This window comes from Cervus elaphus, chromosome 23, assembly GCF_910594005.1.
Source record: "Cervus elaphus chromosome 23, mCerEla1.1, whole genome shotgun sequence".
In the NCBI taxonomy this organism is placed as follows: domain Eukaryota; kingdom Metazoa; phylum Chordata; class Mammalia; order Artiodactyla; family Cervidae; genus Cervus; species Cervus elaphus.
The window spans coordinates 66453980-66470148 of NC_057837.1; the positions used below are offsets into that span (position 1 = coordinate 66453980).

At 44.0% G+C, this 16169-nt stretch overlaps 1 protein-coding gene across 2 annotated transcripts in view; it reads left to right on the top strand.

The window, feature by feature from the left end:
- The window catches only part of RPRD1B (regulation of nuclear pre-mRNA domain containing 1B), a 56119-nt gene extending 40187 nt beyond the window's left edge, over window positions 1-15932 (top strand). For both annotated transcript variants that reach the window (XM_043882910.1, XM_043882909.1), the window contains one exon: window positions 13286-15932. In XM_043882910.1, the coding sequence (XP_043738845.1) occupies window positions 13286-13435 (150 nt within the window). In that variant the 3' untranslated portion in view covers window positions 13436-15932. The remainder of the gene's footprint in view (window positions 1-13285) is intronic.
- Window positions 15933-16169: the final 237 nt, after the last annotated feature.

Genomic DNA, 16169 nt, shown 5'->3' on the forward strand with positions numbered 1-16169 from the left:
ACCCAGGTTCAATTTCTAGGTCGGAAAGATCTCCTGGAGAAAGAGTGGAATGGCAACCCACTCCAGTACTCTTGCCTGGAGAATTCCATGGACAGAGAAGCCTGGCAGGCTATAGTCCCATGTGGTCACAGAGAGTTGGACACGACTTAGTGACTAACAGTCATCTGCACGAAAACCAGGAGTCCTAGCCACCAGACCAGCAAGGGCTAAAGGCCAGAAACTGTAGCATTTAATACTGTTTATTACTTTTCATGTGTTTTCCTTCTCTTCGTTTCTGGATCCCACCTTCTGCTGGTTCTAGGCTTTTTGTCCTTTAATATGCTTTTCTCCATTCTTGCCCAATAAATGGATATTCCTTTAGCTTTTTTCTCATTCTCATTCTCTGAAGTGGCTTCCGCTACCACCTCTGTGCTGATGGCTTCTATCTAGGTCTATACCTAGATCCTTCCTTGTACTTAAGACCCATGTATCTTATTTCCACAGACACCTCATACTTAATATAGTCACATACACCATCTTCTCCCTTCCAGCTGCCATTCATCAAAGCCAGACACTGGGCCTCATCCAGTGTTTCTCTTCATGTTTTTCCCACCTCCCACATGAGTCGCTTCACTCGCCTGATGTCCCAGTCGCTTCCTCAGCTCCACTGCTGCAGCGCTGCAAGACAGCCTCCCATCACCTGTCTTCCACATTGGAGTCATCGCCAAGCCATTGTGATTTTTATCTCCTCAGTTTTCCTTGAATTTGTCCTCCTTCTCTTCATCTCTGTCTCTACTTACCACTGTAGTCCAAACTGTCATCATTGCTCACCTGAGTGTGTGAATGCTCACTCAGTCGTGTCCAACTCTTTGCGACCCCATGAACTATAGCTCGCCAGGCTCCTCTGTCCGTGGGATTCTCCAGGCAAGAACGGTAGAGTGGGTTGCTGTTCTTTTCTCCACGTGGTCTTCCGGATCCAGGATCAGACCCACATCTCCCATGTCTCCTGCATTGGCAGCCTTGTTACTGCCCCATCTACAATTGTTCTTATCCCCTGTGACCCACTCTTCACGTGGCAACCTGTAATGTTTTAAAAATACAGCTCTGGGCATGTCGTTCTCTGCTCCAACATTTAAATGGCTTCCATTGCTCCTAGAATATAAGCCCAAACCCTTGTATGTCACCATACCCCCATCACACCCAGGACTTGGCCCCTGCTCATCTCATCAGCCATATCTCTTGTGTTCCGTTCCCTTTTGTCCATGCCAGCTTCTGTCTCTGGCTTTGCATGTCCTGTTCTCTTTGCCTAGAACACTCTCCCTCGTTTACTTGTCTTCCTTGGTTGATCCTCATTCATCGTTTATATCCCAAGTCAAACACTATTTCCAGAACCCCACCCCCTAAAGCCGGGTCTCTTCCCCTGTGGCATTCCCACACACACTGTCTAGCGTTCTTATCATCTTCTTCAGCACCACGTGGTCTGTCAGTGTGTTTAGGGATTATTTGGTGATTCTCTGACCAGATCATAAAATCTGGTCTTTGTCTTCATTCTTTCATCCCCAGCCGTATCCTGATGCTTGGCCCAGCGTCTGACCTCATGCGGCACATACAGTTGCAGCTAGGTTCATCTCCAGGTGGGGTCAGAGGCCATCTTCAATGGAAACTCCTTCCAGTTGAGGGCATTCCCATGAGATCTAGGCTTTCCTCCTGAGAAATTCTTTGCCCTCTCTCAGCCTTTAGATTGATAGGGTTGGACTCTGGTGCTACCTGATTATAAAATTCTGTGACTTTTTTCAAGTCAGCTTCTAGTAAATGTGCCAGATTTTCAGGTCATACTCAGGTAGTTTGTGGGAGGAAGGATTTTGTATGCCATTAATAATTCTTTTCACTTCTGTACACCTTTTCTTAATATGTAAATCAGGAAGGTAAACTATTACTTACAAAATAATAAACATGGGAGGGGGTCATTATTCGTTTCCTCCCTCTGATCTGCTCATTGACATTGAGCAGTTTAACACGTGCTTGACCTCACTGACACTCCAGGGTACAGGCGTCATTTCCATTCCCATCTGAGGTAGGGGGACACTGAGCCTAGCGAGGTCACACCACAGGCACAGAGTAGAGTAGGATCTGAACATTGGTTTTCTTTTTTCTTTCTTTCTTATTTATTTATTTGACTGAGCTGGGTCTTAGCTACGGCATGTAGGATCTAGATCCCCGACCAGGAATTGAACCTAGGCCCCCTGCGTTGGGAGCACAGAGTGGAGTCTTAGCCACTGGACCACCAGGAAAGTCCCTGAATCTGGAGTTTCTGACTCCAGGTTTTTTCTGTTCTACCATAGAGACCTTCCTCCCATGGGAGTGTGATGTACCCTCAGTCTTTTGGGAGAGCTGGGAAGTGCATTTTACTTCGTTTTTTTTTTTGCTAATGGGAGGAAATGAAAACTTTTTATTGCTTGTAGAGAGAGCTGTATCAAATGCAGAGCAGTAACCAATAGGCCACCTTGCTCCAGGCAGACCTTTTAGCACTTTAAATTATAACAAACATTGCTTAAAGTAATTTTGTGTGAAAAATGTCCTTTTCCTTTCTATCCTTTGCTCTCATCTGCCCTGCAGGAATACTTGACTCCACCAGTATTAGGCTCAACAAGAGAAACGGTTGAAAGGTCTGCCTGCACCTTTCATGTTTGCACAACATCAATAACTTGGTTTTTTATTAAAATGGTTATAAAGGGAATCAGTTTGTGGGGGCTTTATTTGCATAAAGCTTGTGTTTTTTGAAGGTTAACTTTTTAAAAAATGAATTAATTATAAATATACTTCCTGTATGTTAGTGGTTTGGTTTTACCTGGTTTTGTATGAGGGACCCATTGTATAAATGGTGTAAGGGACCATTTTTGAGGGACCCAGGTGCATTTTTAAATTAGTCTCTTTTTAAAGCACTCTCACAGGCATCTGTTAAATTGTAAATTTTAGCTTTATGATTGCATTAAGATTTGAAAATTTGCCCAGTCCCAAAATGGAGTTTGGGCTTCCTGGGTGGCACTTGTGGTAAAGAACCCATCTGCCAATACAGGAGACATAAGAGATGTGGGTTCAGTCCCTGGGTTGGGAAGATCCCCTGGAGGAGAGCATGGCAACCCACTCCAGTATTCTTGCCTGGAGAATCCCATGGACAGAGGAGCCTGGTGGACTCCAGTCCCAAGGGTCATAAAGAGTCAGGCACAACTGAAGTGACTTTCACACACATGTACACAAAATGGATTTTATTTTTGTTAGTTTCATTTTTATTAGTTTAATTATGTGTGTTGGGCTTCCCTGGTGGCTCAGATGGTAAAGAATCTGCCTGCAATGTAGGAAACTCAGGTTTGATCCCTGGGTTGGGGAGATTCCCTGGAAGAGGGAATGGCAACCCACTCCAGGATTCTTGCCTGGAGAATCCCATGGACAGAGGAACCTGGTGGGCTATAGTCGCAGAAGAGTCAGACATGATACACAGTAACTTTTCATTCTTCTTCCCTTGCTTTTGCAAATCCCTCTCAGAAGGGGATTTTTGTTGTAATGGTAGAAGCTTCCTTAAACCTTTTGTTAGAGGGTCTTCTGGGGAGAAAGAAATACTCCAAAACACTTTGTGGTATGCTTTCCAGCTTAAGAAGCCAGTTCCATTTGATTCCGCCGATCAGTTCAATTGCTCATTTGTGTCTGACTCTTTGCGACCCCATGAACTGCAGCATGCCAGGCTTCCCTGTCCATCACCTACTCCTGGAGCTTGCTCCAACTCATGTCCTTTGAGTCGGTGATGCCATCCAACCATCTCATCGTCTGTCATCCCCTTCTCCTCCTACCTTCAATCTTTCCCAGCATTAGGGTTTTTTCCAGTGAGTCAGTTCTTCGCGTCAGGTGGCCAAAGTATTGGAGCTTCAGCTTTAGCATCAGTCCTTCCAGTGAATATTCAGAACTGAATTCTTTGAGGATTGACTGGTTTGATCTCCTTGCTGTCCAAGGGACTCTAAAGAATTTTCAACACCACAGTTCAGAAGCATCAATTCTTTTTTTTTTAAAGCATCAATTCTTCAGCGCTCAGCTTTCTTTATGGTCGAACTCTCACATCCATACACAACTACTGGAAAGACCATCGCTTTGACTAAACGGACCTTTGTTGGTAAAGTAATGTACTGCTCTGAGAATACTTCGAGTTGTAGTCCTTTTGTCACTTTCCCTCCTGGGAAACACTGTGTGTGTACTTTTGGATAGGGGGGATTTCCCCCTCTGCTCCTCTTGAGCTCTTGTGACTGTACCACTAAAACAAAAAACAAAAAAAAGGACAGAAGGCAGATTAAGAGGAGAAAAAGAAATTTTTTTTTTTTTTTCGTGTACACAGAGGTCTTCTAAAAATGAGACCTAAGAAGTAACCAAAGCAGGCAGCTTTTATACTTTTTACACAGTAAATTTGTGAGGAATGGACAGTACAAAGAAACTTAGGCTTTGGGTGCTTAATTATAAAATAATCTAAACAGAATTTGAGTGTGGGTTGGTAAATTAGAGAAGTAACAGAGTTTGTTTATACAGCCTCCTCAGCTCTGAATTCCTGTCTCTGACAATGAGGGTGTCTGTCCTTCCACCTCCAGATGCAGAAAACGAACCTTTCACTCAAGAGATTTATTTCCTGCTTTTCAGGGAGACAGAAGAGGATCAGAGTTTTTCTTGTTTTTTAGTTTCTTATATCAGCGCTTTTCATGCAACTTCAGATAATTAATATGCCATGGTATCGCCATTTTGGGGTAGCCCACTCGGAGCCCCAACAGTAGTAGTCCCTTTATTATTGGTTTTGGTAACAGAGCTGAGAGCCACTGAAGACCAGAATCAGAGCCATGGCTTTCTCTTTTCCTTGTATCTTCCATAGCATCTTAACTCAGCAGCTCCAGCCCTGCTGTGACACCTCAGAAGGGATCATTTTGAAACGTCACAGCTGCCACTAAGTCACATGGAGCAGTGGAGCTGGCTGGGAGAGAGGTGCGAGTCAGCGATGGGTTTTTAACGTTCCCATGTAGATCCTTGAAGAAAAATTAAAAGCAGCATTCTTATTTTCAGCCCAAAGATTTATATATTGTATTTTTCCATAAAAAATGAAGGATGAGTTAATTACTTGTAGTTTAAGTTGAAGGTATGCTTTCTAAGTGTAGATTTCTAAGTCTATAGCTTCAGCAACTATAGAGTGAAGCCTCCTGGAAAGACAAGAGGGCTGAGGAGGCATGTTAAGTAACCTTGGGGCAAGGTTCAGCTTTCCCTTTCTGCCTGGCGTTCTTGCCATTCCTGTGATGAAGCCATTCTTTGACTTTAATTCAGCAGGGCAGGTCACGTTTCAAACAGGGCCCTTCATAAACTTCTTCATGCATAATAACCGTTTATAATTCTTAATTGGAAATAGCTGAGCAGTGGGTGATTTTTATATACCATATGTCCTATAGCACAACAGGGCAAGATAAAGGAAAACAGGCATCATGTTACTGGAAATCTTATCAAATCAAGCCCCTGCCTTTGGTGTTATTTCTAACATAATTTTTGTTGTGTAAATACTTCTTAGCAAGAAAAAAAGTAGGTTTGACACTTTACATTTTGATCAGTATTTCTTACATGATTTGCTAGAGGAAATGCTTGCAATTTTTGTTTGTTTTGAAAATGAAATTCCCCTTGAAAGGTCATTGCGATGTCAGCCCCTGTCATTTCTAACCATCTTATCCCCCAGCTCATCTGCAGCGTGTCAGGTCTGGCTTACCGCTCTAACCAAAAAAGGCAAAGAATGTGTCAGCCTTGCTTCCCTCGGCCAGTTGTCTCTGTGCGCTGTGCTGGGCTGTGTTCCCACAGTGCCAGCTGGATCCATAGGAAGCAGGGGGATGTTGGACACATTTTCTACTTCTAGTTCGAAGAATCTGTGAGGCAAGATTCCAGAATTTTGCCAGGAACATAAATCCTAGGCTCAGTCTTAGAGCCACACCTCCATCCTTTACCTTCTCTGTTTTCAGCGTTCCTTGGCGATCACAGAAACCCAGGCAGTTCATCACGCATGCCTGCTTCCCCCTCCACAACCTCCCCTCCAGGACCCCACACCAGGGCAGCAGTAGCCGCAAGTCTGGTAGAACACCTGCCCGTTTCGTGGCTCCCCGTGGTGGGGGTCGGTGGGGGTGTTTTGCTGCAGTGAGTGCCTGTAGCGAACGGCGGATTCAGCTCAACCCTTCGCCTCTGCCACCACCCCAGTGTAAATTATGTGTGAGCAGGGAAGGAAAAGCAACAACGCTGACTGCTTTTGTCTTGTCTTTTCTTGCTTACCTGGTAGTGGAGGAAAAGGCGTGTCTGAAGATACGAGTGCGGAAAAGCCATGTGAAGTGTGGGTGAGGTGAATCAACTGGTGGGGAGAGAAGACAGAAACAGGAGCAGGGCAGGGGTGGCATCTGCTGGTGTAAACGGTGCAGGGCTCCATCTCTCGAGTTCCTGGACCAGGCAGGGTAGTGGGAGCCTTAAAGGCTGAGTCCTCTGTTATACACAAGTGTAAGGTATTTTAACCAAGGAGCATGTGACCACCTTGTTGCATCGTTTGTCTATGTGGTACTTGGTGTGCTGAAGAGATTGTGGGATGCAGCACATTTCAGTGAGTCAAAAGAATTTGGGTCTCATCACTTGGAAGTTGGTTTTCATGGTATCTTGAAAAGAATCCTGATTCTGCTGAGGACAGGAGTTCCTGAGGGCTCCGTGTGGAACCTTGCAGGAGCAGAGCTTGTGAGTCTTAGTTATCAGAAAACAAGACTAGTACGTTGAGAAAAAAGATGCTTGGATTCTCCTGAGGTCTGTCTCCTTTGCCTGTTTAGAACCTAAGAAAATAAGAGGAAGGCAGCTATCAAGGGTGTGCCCTGCCCTAACAGAGGGAAGAAGTGGAAACAGGTAAAGGCTGGATTTGTGTCTGGGGGAGTAGTTTTATTTGGATTCATGCTTAATTTTCTGTTGGTCAGTGGCAGCATTAAGGGCTTCCCAGGTGGCTCAGTGTTAAAGAATCTACCTGCCAGTGCAGGTTCGGTCCCTCAATTGGGAAGATCCCCTGGAGGAGGAAATGGTAACCCACTCCAGTATTCTTGCATGGATAATCCCATGGACAGAGGAGCCTGGTGGGCTACAGTCCCTGGGGTCGCACAGAGTCTGACCCAAGCTGTACACATATACAGTTGGGAAGGCTGAGTCTAATTTTAAAGAGAAGGGTTAGGATATCACACAGTCAGTTACTACTAAATCTATTTAGGGGACTATAAAATTACTGTAGCCTCAGTTTGACCTAATCAGAGCTTGGGGTGAATTCTAACCTGTTTGTCTTTCCTCAAGGCATTTAGTGGGGTCATTCAGCTGTCCCAGTTAAGCAGCTACATATTTTAACAGTTTTGTTTGTTTATTTATGTTTGTTTTTTTGGCTGTGCCATATGACTTGTGGGATCTTAATTCTCCCCCTGTCCAGGGATGTTTTAATAGTGTTAAAGGCAGTCTTTACCTGTATTTAGATATTCAGAGTATATACCTAGTGGCTCTTGCTGATCCATTTTAACCAGTTGGCCGAGTCACCATTTTTCAGAACAGTTTTAGGTTCACAGCAAAGTTAAGAGGAAGGTACAGAGATTTCCTGTATACTCCCTTATCCCCAGACCTGTATTGTCTCCCCCACTCCTCAGCGTCCTCCAGATGGGGTACATTTTTGCTCTTGATGAACGTGTAGAGTGAGTAGTGAAAGTCCTTCATTCTCTTTGCAACCCCATGAACTGTAGCCTGCCAGGCTCCTCTGTCCACGGAATTCTCCAGGCTAGAATACTGGAGTGGGTAGCTGTTCCCTTTTCCAGGGGATCTTCCCAACCCAGGGATTGAACCCAGGTCTCCTGCATTGCAAGTGGATTCCTTATCATCTGAGCCACCAAGGAAGCCCTGATGAACCTATGCTGACACTATATTAATAATTACCTAAAGTCAGTAGTTTATATTAGCTTTCACATTGATGTTGGACATTCTGTGGGTTTGGACAGATGTGCAGTTCATCACTATAGTATTTCCACTACCCTAAAAATCATCTGCTTTACCTATTCATCCCTACCTCCTCCCTCCAACCTTTGTATCCATGGTTTTGCCTTTTTTAGAATGTCGTATAGTTGAAGTCATACAGGAGTTAACCTTTCCAGATTAGCTTCTTTCACTAAATAATATGCATTTAAAGTTTTTCCCTGTCTTTTCATGGTTTGATAGGTGATTTATTTTTGTTGTTGTTCAGTCGCTCAGTCATGTCCGGACTCTTTGCAACACCAGTGGACAGCTCACAAGGCTTTCCTGTCCTTCACCATCTCCCAGAGCTTGCTCAAACTCACGTCCATTGAGTTGGTGATACCATCTGACCATCTCATCCTCTGTCATCCCTTTGTCCTCCTGCCTTCAATCTTTCCCAGCATCAGGGTCTTTTCCAGTGAGTCAGCTCTTCACATCAGGTGGCTGATAGTATTGAAGCTTCATCATCAGTCCTTCCAGTGAATATTCAGGGTTGATTTCCTTTAGCATTGACTCGTTTGCTATCTTTGCAGTCTAAGGGACTCTCAAGAGTCTTCTCCAATACCACAGTTCAAAAGCATCAATTCTTCAGCACTCAGCTTTCTTTATAGTCCAACTCTCACATCCATACATGACAACTGGAAAAACCATAGCTTTGACTAGATGGGCCTTTGTCAGCAAAGTAATGTCTCTGTTTTTAATATGCTATCTAGGTTTGTCATAGCTTTTCTTTCAAGGAGCAATCACCTTTTAATTTCACAGCTACAGTCACCATCTGCAGTGATTTTGGAGCACAGGAAAGCAAAGTCTGCCACTGTTTCCATTGTTTCACCATCTATTTGCCATGAAGTGATGGGACCGGATGCTATGATTGTAGTTTTTTGAATGTTGCATTTTAAGCCAGCTTTTTCACCTCCTCTGTCATCGAGGGGCTCTTTAGTTCCTATTTGCTTTCTGCCCTAAGGGTGGTGTCATCCTCATATCTGAAGTTATTGATACTTCTCCCAGCAATCTTGATTACTACTTGTGCTTCATCTAGCCCAGCATTTTGCATGATGTACTCTGCTTATTTAATTGAAGTTAAATAAGCAGGGTCACAGTATACATCCTTGACGTACTCATTTCTTTTTAGTGCTGAATAATATTCTGTTGTTTGAATGTACCAGAGTTTATCCACTCCCCTACTTGACATCTTGGTTGATTCCAGCTTTGGGTAATTATGATAAGGCTGCTGTAAACGGTGGTGTGATGGTATTTGTGTGGGCACAGGTATTTAGCTCCTTTGGGTAAAGGCCAGTAAGCACAGTCATATGGTAGGAGTATGTTTGGTTTTGCAAGAAGCTACCAGATTGTCTTCCAAAGTGGCTGTACCACACTGCATTCCCACCAGTGGTGTATACGAGCGTTCCTCTTGCTCCGCATCCTCGCCAACACGTGGTAATGTCTCTTCTGCACTCTGACTGTTCTAGCAGGTATGGGGTGGTATCTCAATGTTGTTGTTGTTTTTAATGTTTATTTTATTTTTTGCTGTGCTGGGTCTTTGTTGCTGTGTGCAGGCTTTCTCTAGTTGTGGCGAGTGGGGGCTACTCTTCAATTGCGGTATGGGGGCTTCTCATTTCAGTGGCTTCTCTTGTTGCAGAGCACAGACTCTAGGGTGTGTGAGCTTCAGTAGCACAGGCTCCAGAGCGCGGGCTCAGTAGTTGTGACAGATGGTTTCAGATGCCCTGAGGCATGTGGGATCTTCCCGGAACAGGTATCAAACTTGTATCCCCTGCATTGCAAGGTGGACTCTTAACTACTGGACCATCAGGGAAGCCCTCAGTATTGTTTTAATTTGCATTTCCCTCATGACATATGATGTCTTTCACAAACATTTTCTCCCAGTCTCTGGCTTATCTTTTCATTCTCTTGGCAGTATTTTCTAGAGTCGAAATTTTTCATTTTAATGAAATCCAGTTTGTCATTTCTTTCATGGATCACGTTGTTGATGTTGTATGTAAAATACTGTCTGCTCTCCTTTGTATTGCCTTTGCTCCTTTGTCAAAGATCAGTTGACTGTTTATATATTCTGGGCTCTCTATTTTGTTGCATTCATCTGTTTGTCTGTTCTTTTGCCGGCAATGCCTTCTTGATTACAACAGCTTAAAGTAAGTCTTAGAGTTAAGTAGTGTCTAGCTTTGTTCTTTTAATATTGTGTTGACTCTTCAGAATCTTTTGCCTCACCATATAAACTTTAGAATTAGTTTATATCTTCAAAATAACTTGCTGTGGTTTTGACTGAGATTGCCTTGGATCTGCAGATCAAGTTGAGAAGAACTGACATTGTAAGAGAATTGCATCTTCCTATCCATGAACATGGAATATCTATTTATTTACCTCTTCTGGGTTCGATCATCAGAATTTTGTAGTTTTCCTCCTGTAGATGTCATAATTATTTTGTTAGCTTTATACTTAAGTATTTCATTATTTTAAGGCTAATGTAAATGGTATTGCGTTTTAATTTCAATTCCACTAGTTCATTGCCAATATATAGGAACGCAATTGACTTTTATATATTAATGTTGTATCTTGCAACTCTTTTTTTTAATCCTGTTCAGTGGCTCCTGCTCTCATCCTTTGTCTAGTGATGCCCTCCTCCTAGACTCATGAACCTGCTCTTAAAATAGAAATGTCTGTGGGTAGAGAACAAGAAGACCTCCGTGGGCCACAAGGAGGTGTGGGCCTGACCCGTCCACTTTCAGAGTGGTATGAAAAAAGGACTTGAATGTGGAACATACTTCCTTTCATTAAAATAAAGTTTCTCTAATGATATCTAGAATATAATAGCAACCTAAACATGATGAGATACCCTCCCACCTCTTGTGCTCCTAAAGAGGAACAAATGGGATTTTTTTTAAGATGAGAGTTGTTTGAGTTAAAGATGGTGTGGGAGTGTTAATCCAATCAATCACTTTTTGACCTCAGGTGGACTTGCTAAATTAGGCTGGGGATCATCCAAGAGTATGGATCCTTGGATTCTGATCCTAGGTCAGCTCTCCAGAGATGCGGTGATTTTCAAACTGTCCTTGAGGAATTCCTCCTTCAACTGAAGTGCTCTCTGACTGCTCTGGATGGCTCTGAGTTGAGGTGGCTTTCATGTGTCAGCTTTGGTCAGAGGATGGTCACAGGGAGCAAGGGGTAACTATTATCCTTTTTGTACCTAGAATTCAGGAATAGTTCAATAAGTGAATCCATGTCCAGTAATAGAGAATAGGTCTCCTCTGTTAGCTTTCTGTGACATCTGTAAAAACAAAGGAGAAAGCTGTTTGTAGAAGGAAGAACAGAGAACTTTGACGTTTTATTAATAGAGCCTCAGATTTGAAATCAATTGTTTGCTTCAAGAATGAAAGGTAATTACTGGTTCATAACCCATCTTTTATATATTGTTAATTCACTGGGCAGCTGTGCAGACACTTCCTGTTGGCAGGGCAGTGCTGGGCATGGTGGATGCTGAGGAGGCAGTTGGGTCTGGTCCTTGCCTTCTGATGCTTACTGGTTTGTTGGAGTCACTAGGAATAATTTACAGAAGTCATTATTTTAGTTGTGTTAAGTCTACAGAGGAAAGGAAGGGGATGTCAGCAGAGCTTCCTTTCTTTACTGGTCCCTTGTCTCTGTTTGAGGGCTAGTATGAGCAGCTCTCACTTCAGGGGGAAGGCCGACAGCCAGCAGTCGCATGGGGGCAGAGCCTCCCTGCTCATTTCCCTATTTCCCTCTCCCACTCCTTGCTTGGAATTTGTCTTTACAACTTCAGCTAAGTGTTCTTCTTTTAACCTATTTCCTATCTTATCACTCTTGTTCAAACCTTTTGCCTCTCTAAGTATGTGGAAAGTGTCTGGCATGAAGGAATCTAGAACATGAAGAAAAACCTTATGGATGCTCCACTTCCTTCATTTTCAGATGAAGAAGGATGGAGGAAAGGTGGGAACACCACAGTCACACCGGAACTTGGGAGTCGGAGCCAGAACTAAGCCCAGGGCTTTGTGTCTCAGCCCAGTGCTCTGTTATGTTCCTGTAGGAGAGGCTTTAGGCAGCAAGAGCCAGTCTCGGGAACCTCCTTGTCTTTGCAGAAACACCGAAGAGGGTGAAAAAAGAAAAAAGTCAAGCCCCAAAGAAGCCATAAACCACAGATGTCCTCTGGCCTAGAGTTGTTACCCAAGACCTTTTAGCTGGGAGCTGAGGAAAGAAAATAGTATATTCAGTTCCTATCATCAAGGGAGTCGTATTTTAGAGGAACGTAGAACTCTGACATGTGGAGAGAGCACCTAAGAGCAGTCCGTTAGGGGTGCAGTGCCCAGGAAGGCCGGTGGAGATGGGGGCCAGTGCATTGGATGAGGAGGAAAGATTTTCCTAGAGAGGCGGGACTCAGCAGTTGGCGAAGGAGCGGAGTCAGGACCTTGCCAAGCCCAGGAGAAGAAGGAGAGCCCTTCAGGCTTAGGGGGTCCTGAACAAACGGCCAGTGCAGGCTCTGGCCTGTGCAGCATGTGGGCAGGAGCTAATTTTAGAAGACCTTGCACTCAGATCAGTCATGGAGATAGTGTGGTACCCTGCTTCCCTTTATCAGAGGAGGGACTTGATGAAAGCTGGGCTTCTGAAAGATAAGTCCAGGGGCATGTTTAGGGGTGACTGCTAGAAGGCCTCAGCAGGGCCTTGCTGCAGTGCCTACGTGTGGAACAAGGAAGTCCTGACCCAGGTGGTAGCGGTGGGAATTTTGAGCTTCTTAGTCCTTGTCTATGAAGATGCTAACTCTGGGTTAATCTAAGTTTAACACAGAAAATACAGTTAGCTCTAGAGTGGTTTTCCTAGTCATGTCTAGGTGGAGCCCTCAAAATAATTGTAAAGCTCAAGCATTATTTTATCTTACAAAGTATTTTGAAATAGATAAGCACCAAAGACACTACAAATACCAAACATCGCTTTTTAGTTCCAGATCTCAAGCACTCAGTTAAGTACCATTTAATTCACTATTGCCAGTATCGAACTTTAGAGCTTTCGTTTTTTGTGTAAAGTCTTGCTGTTGAGCATTTGAAAACCTGAGCCTGGTAGTTTAGCTGAATGTGTGAGGGGCTGTCTGGTCAGGAGCACGTAGACCAGGAGGCTGAGAGTATCTATATCATCTCCTTAACGTAACTGTATTCTCCTCAGGAATATAAACAGAAGCTTGTTTTCTCTTTGTCCTTAACGTAACTCTTTGTCTCCTCAGGAATATAAACAGAAGCTTGCTCGGGTAACCCAGGTCCGCAAGGAACTCAAGTCCCATATTCAGAGCTTGCCAGACCTCTCGCTGCTGCCCAACGTCACAGGGGGCTTGGCCCCCCTGCCCTCTGCTGGTGACCTGTTTTCAACTGACTAGGGCAGGTGGCATGCCCCAGATTCCCATCTGTACCAGCAGAAAGAAGCGGGCACGTCATGGTTGGAAATAACCTGGAAGCCCCTGGTTCTGTCCCTCGTTCAGTCGGCCCCCATCCTCAAGAAAGAACCACAGACTCTGATTCTCCTCCCTCTCCGGCCTCTCCTCTGTCGAGCACAATTGAGAACAGTGGCAAATGGAATCCAGTTTCAATGTATACTTGGAAAGAATGCAAACTCAGTTCGTGTTTCCATGCCCCTGTTGGTATTCCCTTTTTAGCCCTCTCTGTACACCTAAGAAGTTATGAAAATCATGTGTAGAAGAATCTTGTCCCTCATGACAGCACTGTGTCATGAAAGCAGTTGCTCCTTTTCGAGCTGGGCTTGTTCAAGTTCAGGACAGGCTTCTGCCAAGGGACTCAGGTCTGGAATCGTTGGCTTTCCTGGCTGCCATCCACCCCAGAGGTTGGAGGCACAACTGTTTTGAGCGTCTTCGCCATAAAGAGTTTGCCAAATCTCAGATTCTTCCTTGTTGTGACTTCTGGCAATGTGTTGTCAGAGGTTAGGTGCGTGTGTTCTGTGAGCAGACTAGAGAATCTAGCAGTAAAGATTCAAAGCTGATCTGGGACATCAAGCCACAGTTCCAGGACAGACTCACGGGGATCACAAGCCTGAGTCAGAAATAAGGTATTTGCTCAAGGTTCCTGTCAACCTTCCCAGGCTGCTCTGGTCAAGGGCCCCACCCTCTGTTCAGGAGCACGTTTCTAGAAACATGATCCTTGCCCCACATTGTGAAGGCTTGAAGGCAGTTATTAGAAATGGCACAGTGGGCCCCTGAAACTGAAGGCAGAAATTTCTGGGAGTCCGGGTTCTGCTGTCGCTTTGCCCCCCTTCTTTGGGGGAATAGGGCACACACTACCAATTAATTCACTGCGTGGGCACGTGTCCACAGCATGGTGACTAAACTTGAAACTCTCCCCTGCAGACCCGACACTCTGCATGCTTGTCTGTCCTTCGGTTCACACCACTGCACATGTCCTTGTGCCCCTAGGAGGAGTGCTTTGTGTCAGGTGTCACTGAATAACCCACCTCGGGAAGGGGGAAAGTGAGGGATAGTAATTGGGGGGTCTTAATTCCATTATCATGCCAGCTGACATTATGACTGTATGATGTAGTTAGGATTTTTATCTTACTTTTAGTAAAGGCTAGGCCTGCTATCTGTAAATCATTCTCACTTGGCAGGCTGATTTTTGACATTGGAAAGGGCAGAAAACAATTTGCCCTAATAGTGTAATAGGGATTAGAGCCCAGAGGCTGAAATCCAAAAGCTATAAAAGGAATTCCTTGGAGGGGGCTTCAGAATCTCCATCATTTTGAGTTGCTCTTTTCAGGATTACCAAAAAAGCCAATTACATGTGATTCTTTGTGTTCAATGTGTTAGAGCATGATGATGTCTGTTTTTAGAAGTGTAACAGGCTTCCCTTCAAGAAGCTCTCCTGCCTGCCATGAAGTGAAAACAAGGAAAAGTCACAGCAGGTATGCAGTTTAACTCTGTGTAGAACCTCGTAGCATTTAAGCTGTTTTTCAGATTGAATACGGACTGTGTGTTGGTTGCATATCGACACTGCCTGTCGTCCTGTCATTATTAAATTAATGGGTCTGTCTGTAAAGTGTTCTCCCAGAGGCCCTAGGGCAGTAAATGACTTTATCACAATTGCAAAATAAATTCCAGCCTTCGCTGTATCTGCATATAAGCCCCCTCCCCTTGTGGTGTGCTGCTGTGGTTTGCAGGCGAGCTTGCTTCTAAACAGATCCGTCATGGACGCACTCTGCTTTCTTCCACCAAGGAAGCAGAGTCTTACCAGCCACAAACCAACCAAAAAGGTGTAGAAGGTATTTGCTTTCATCAGCTAGATGAAAATGTTGTATAACATAATGGATTTTGCCCACTGCTGTGTTTTATCTGATTGAGTCTTTGACTAGAGATTGGTGTGTAATTATTACAGCAAGAGCAAGAAATGAAACTGTAGCAATTATGTAAATGAATGTGTTGGCCTCTTAACACCTGTTACTAGTGGACTTCCTATGAGGAGGTTAGTCCTGTGTTTTTTTTTCTCCCAATGAAATGCTTTTGTTTTTTAACTCTCAATTCTCCCACATCCTCCCCAAGTGTACTTTTTACTTCATTTGTTTAATTTAAATGACCCTTTCTCCTTGTGCATATGAGGTGACCAGGTGGGGTGGGGGTGGGGAGTTGTTTTGTGTTTTCCTACACTTAGGACATCCATCGGCCTCCAAGACCTTTCCTTTAGGTCATGTTCCTCAGAAAGTCTTCAATCTTCCTTTGTTTTTTTTTCCTTAAAGAATATTTTTAAAACTTAAATTTGTATATTAATTTAGGACTTTATTTAGAAGTATAGGCTGCCATTGGCGGTAGCAGTATATTCTGAAATGTCTCATAGATATATATTTTTGAATAAAGATGGTGTTGTTGAATGACATTGTACAGTGTTTATTTTCCCTTCCCTCTTAAGGAACCACCAAAGCTTTCTTTGTAATCAGTGGGTAATTAGTGATCACCAATAGAGATTGTGCTGTCTGCACAGAATCCTGCCTCTTAGGAGTTTTTGTGACTGTTGGTGGCCCATGAATACTCAGCTCTTACATAGAATTTTTTGGTTCTTTCCAAGGGGTCAGTTAGCTTTAATTAGCCAATCCACACAGTATCCAGGAGAGGT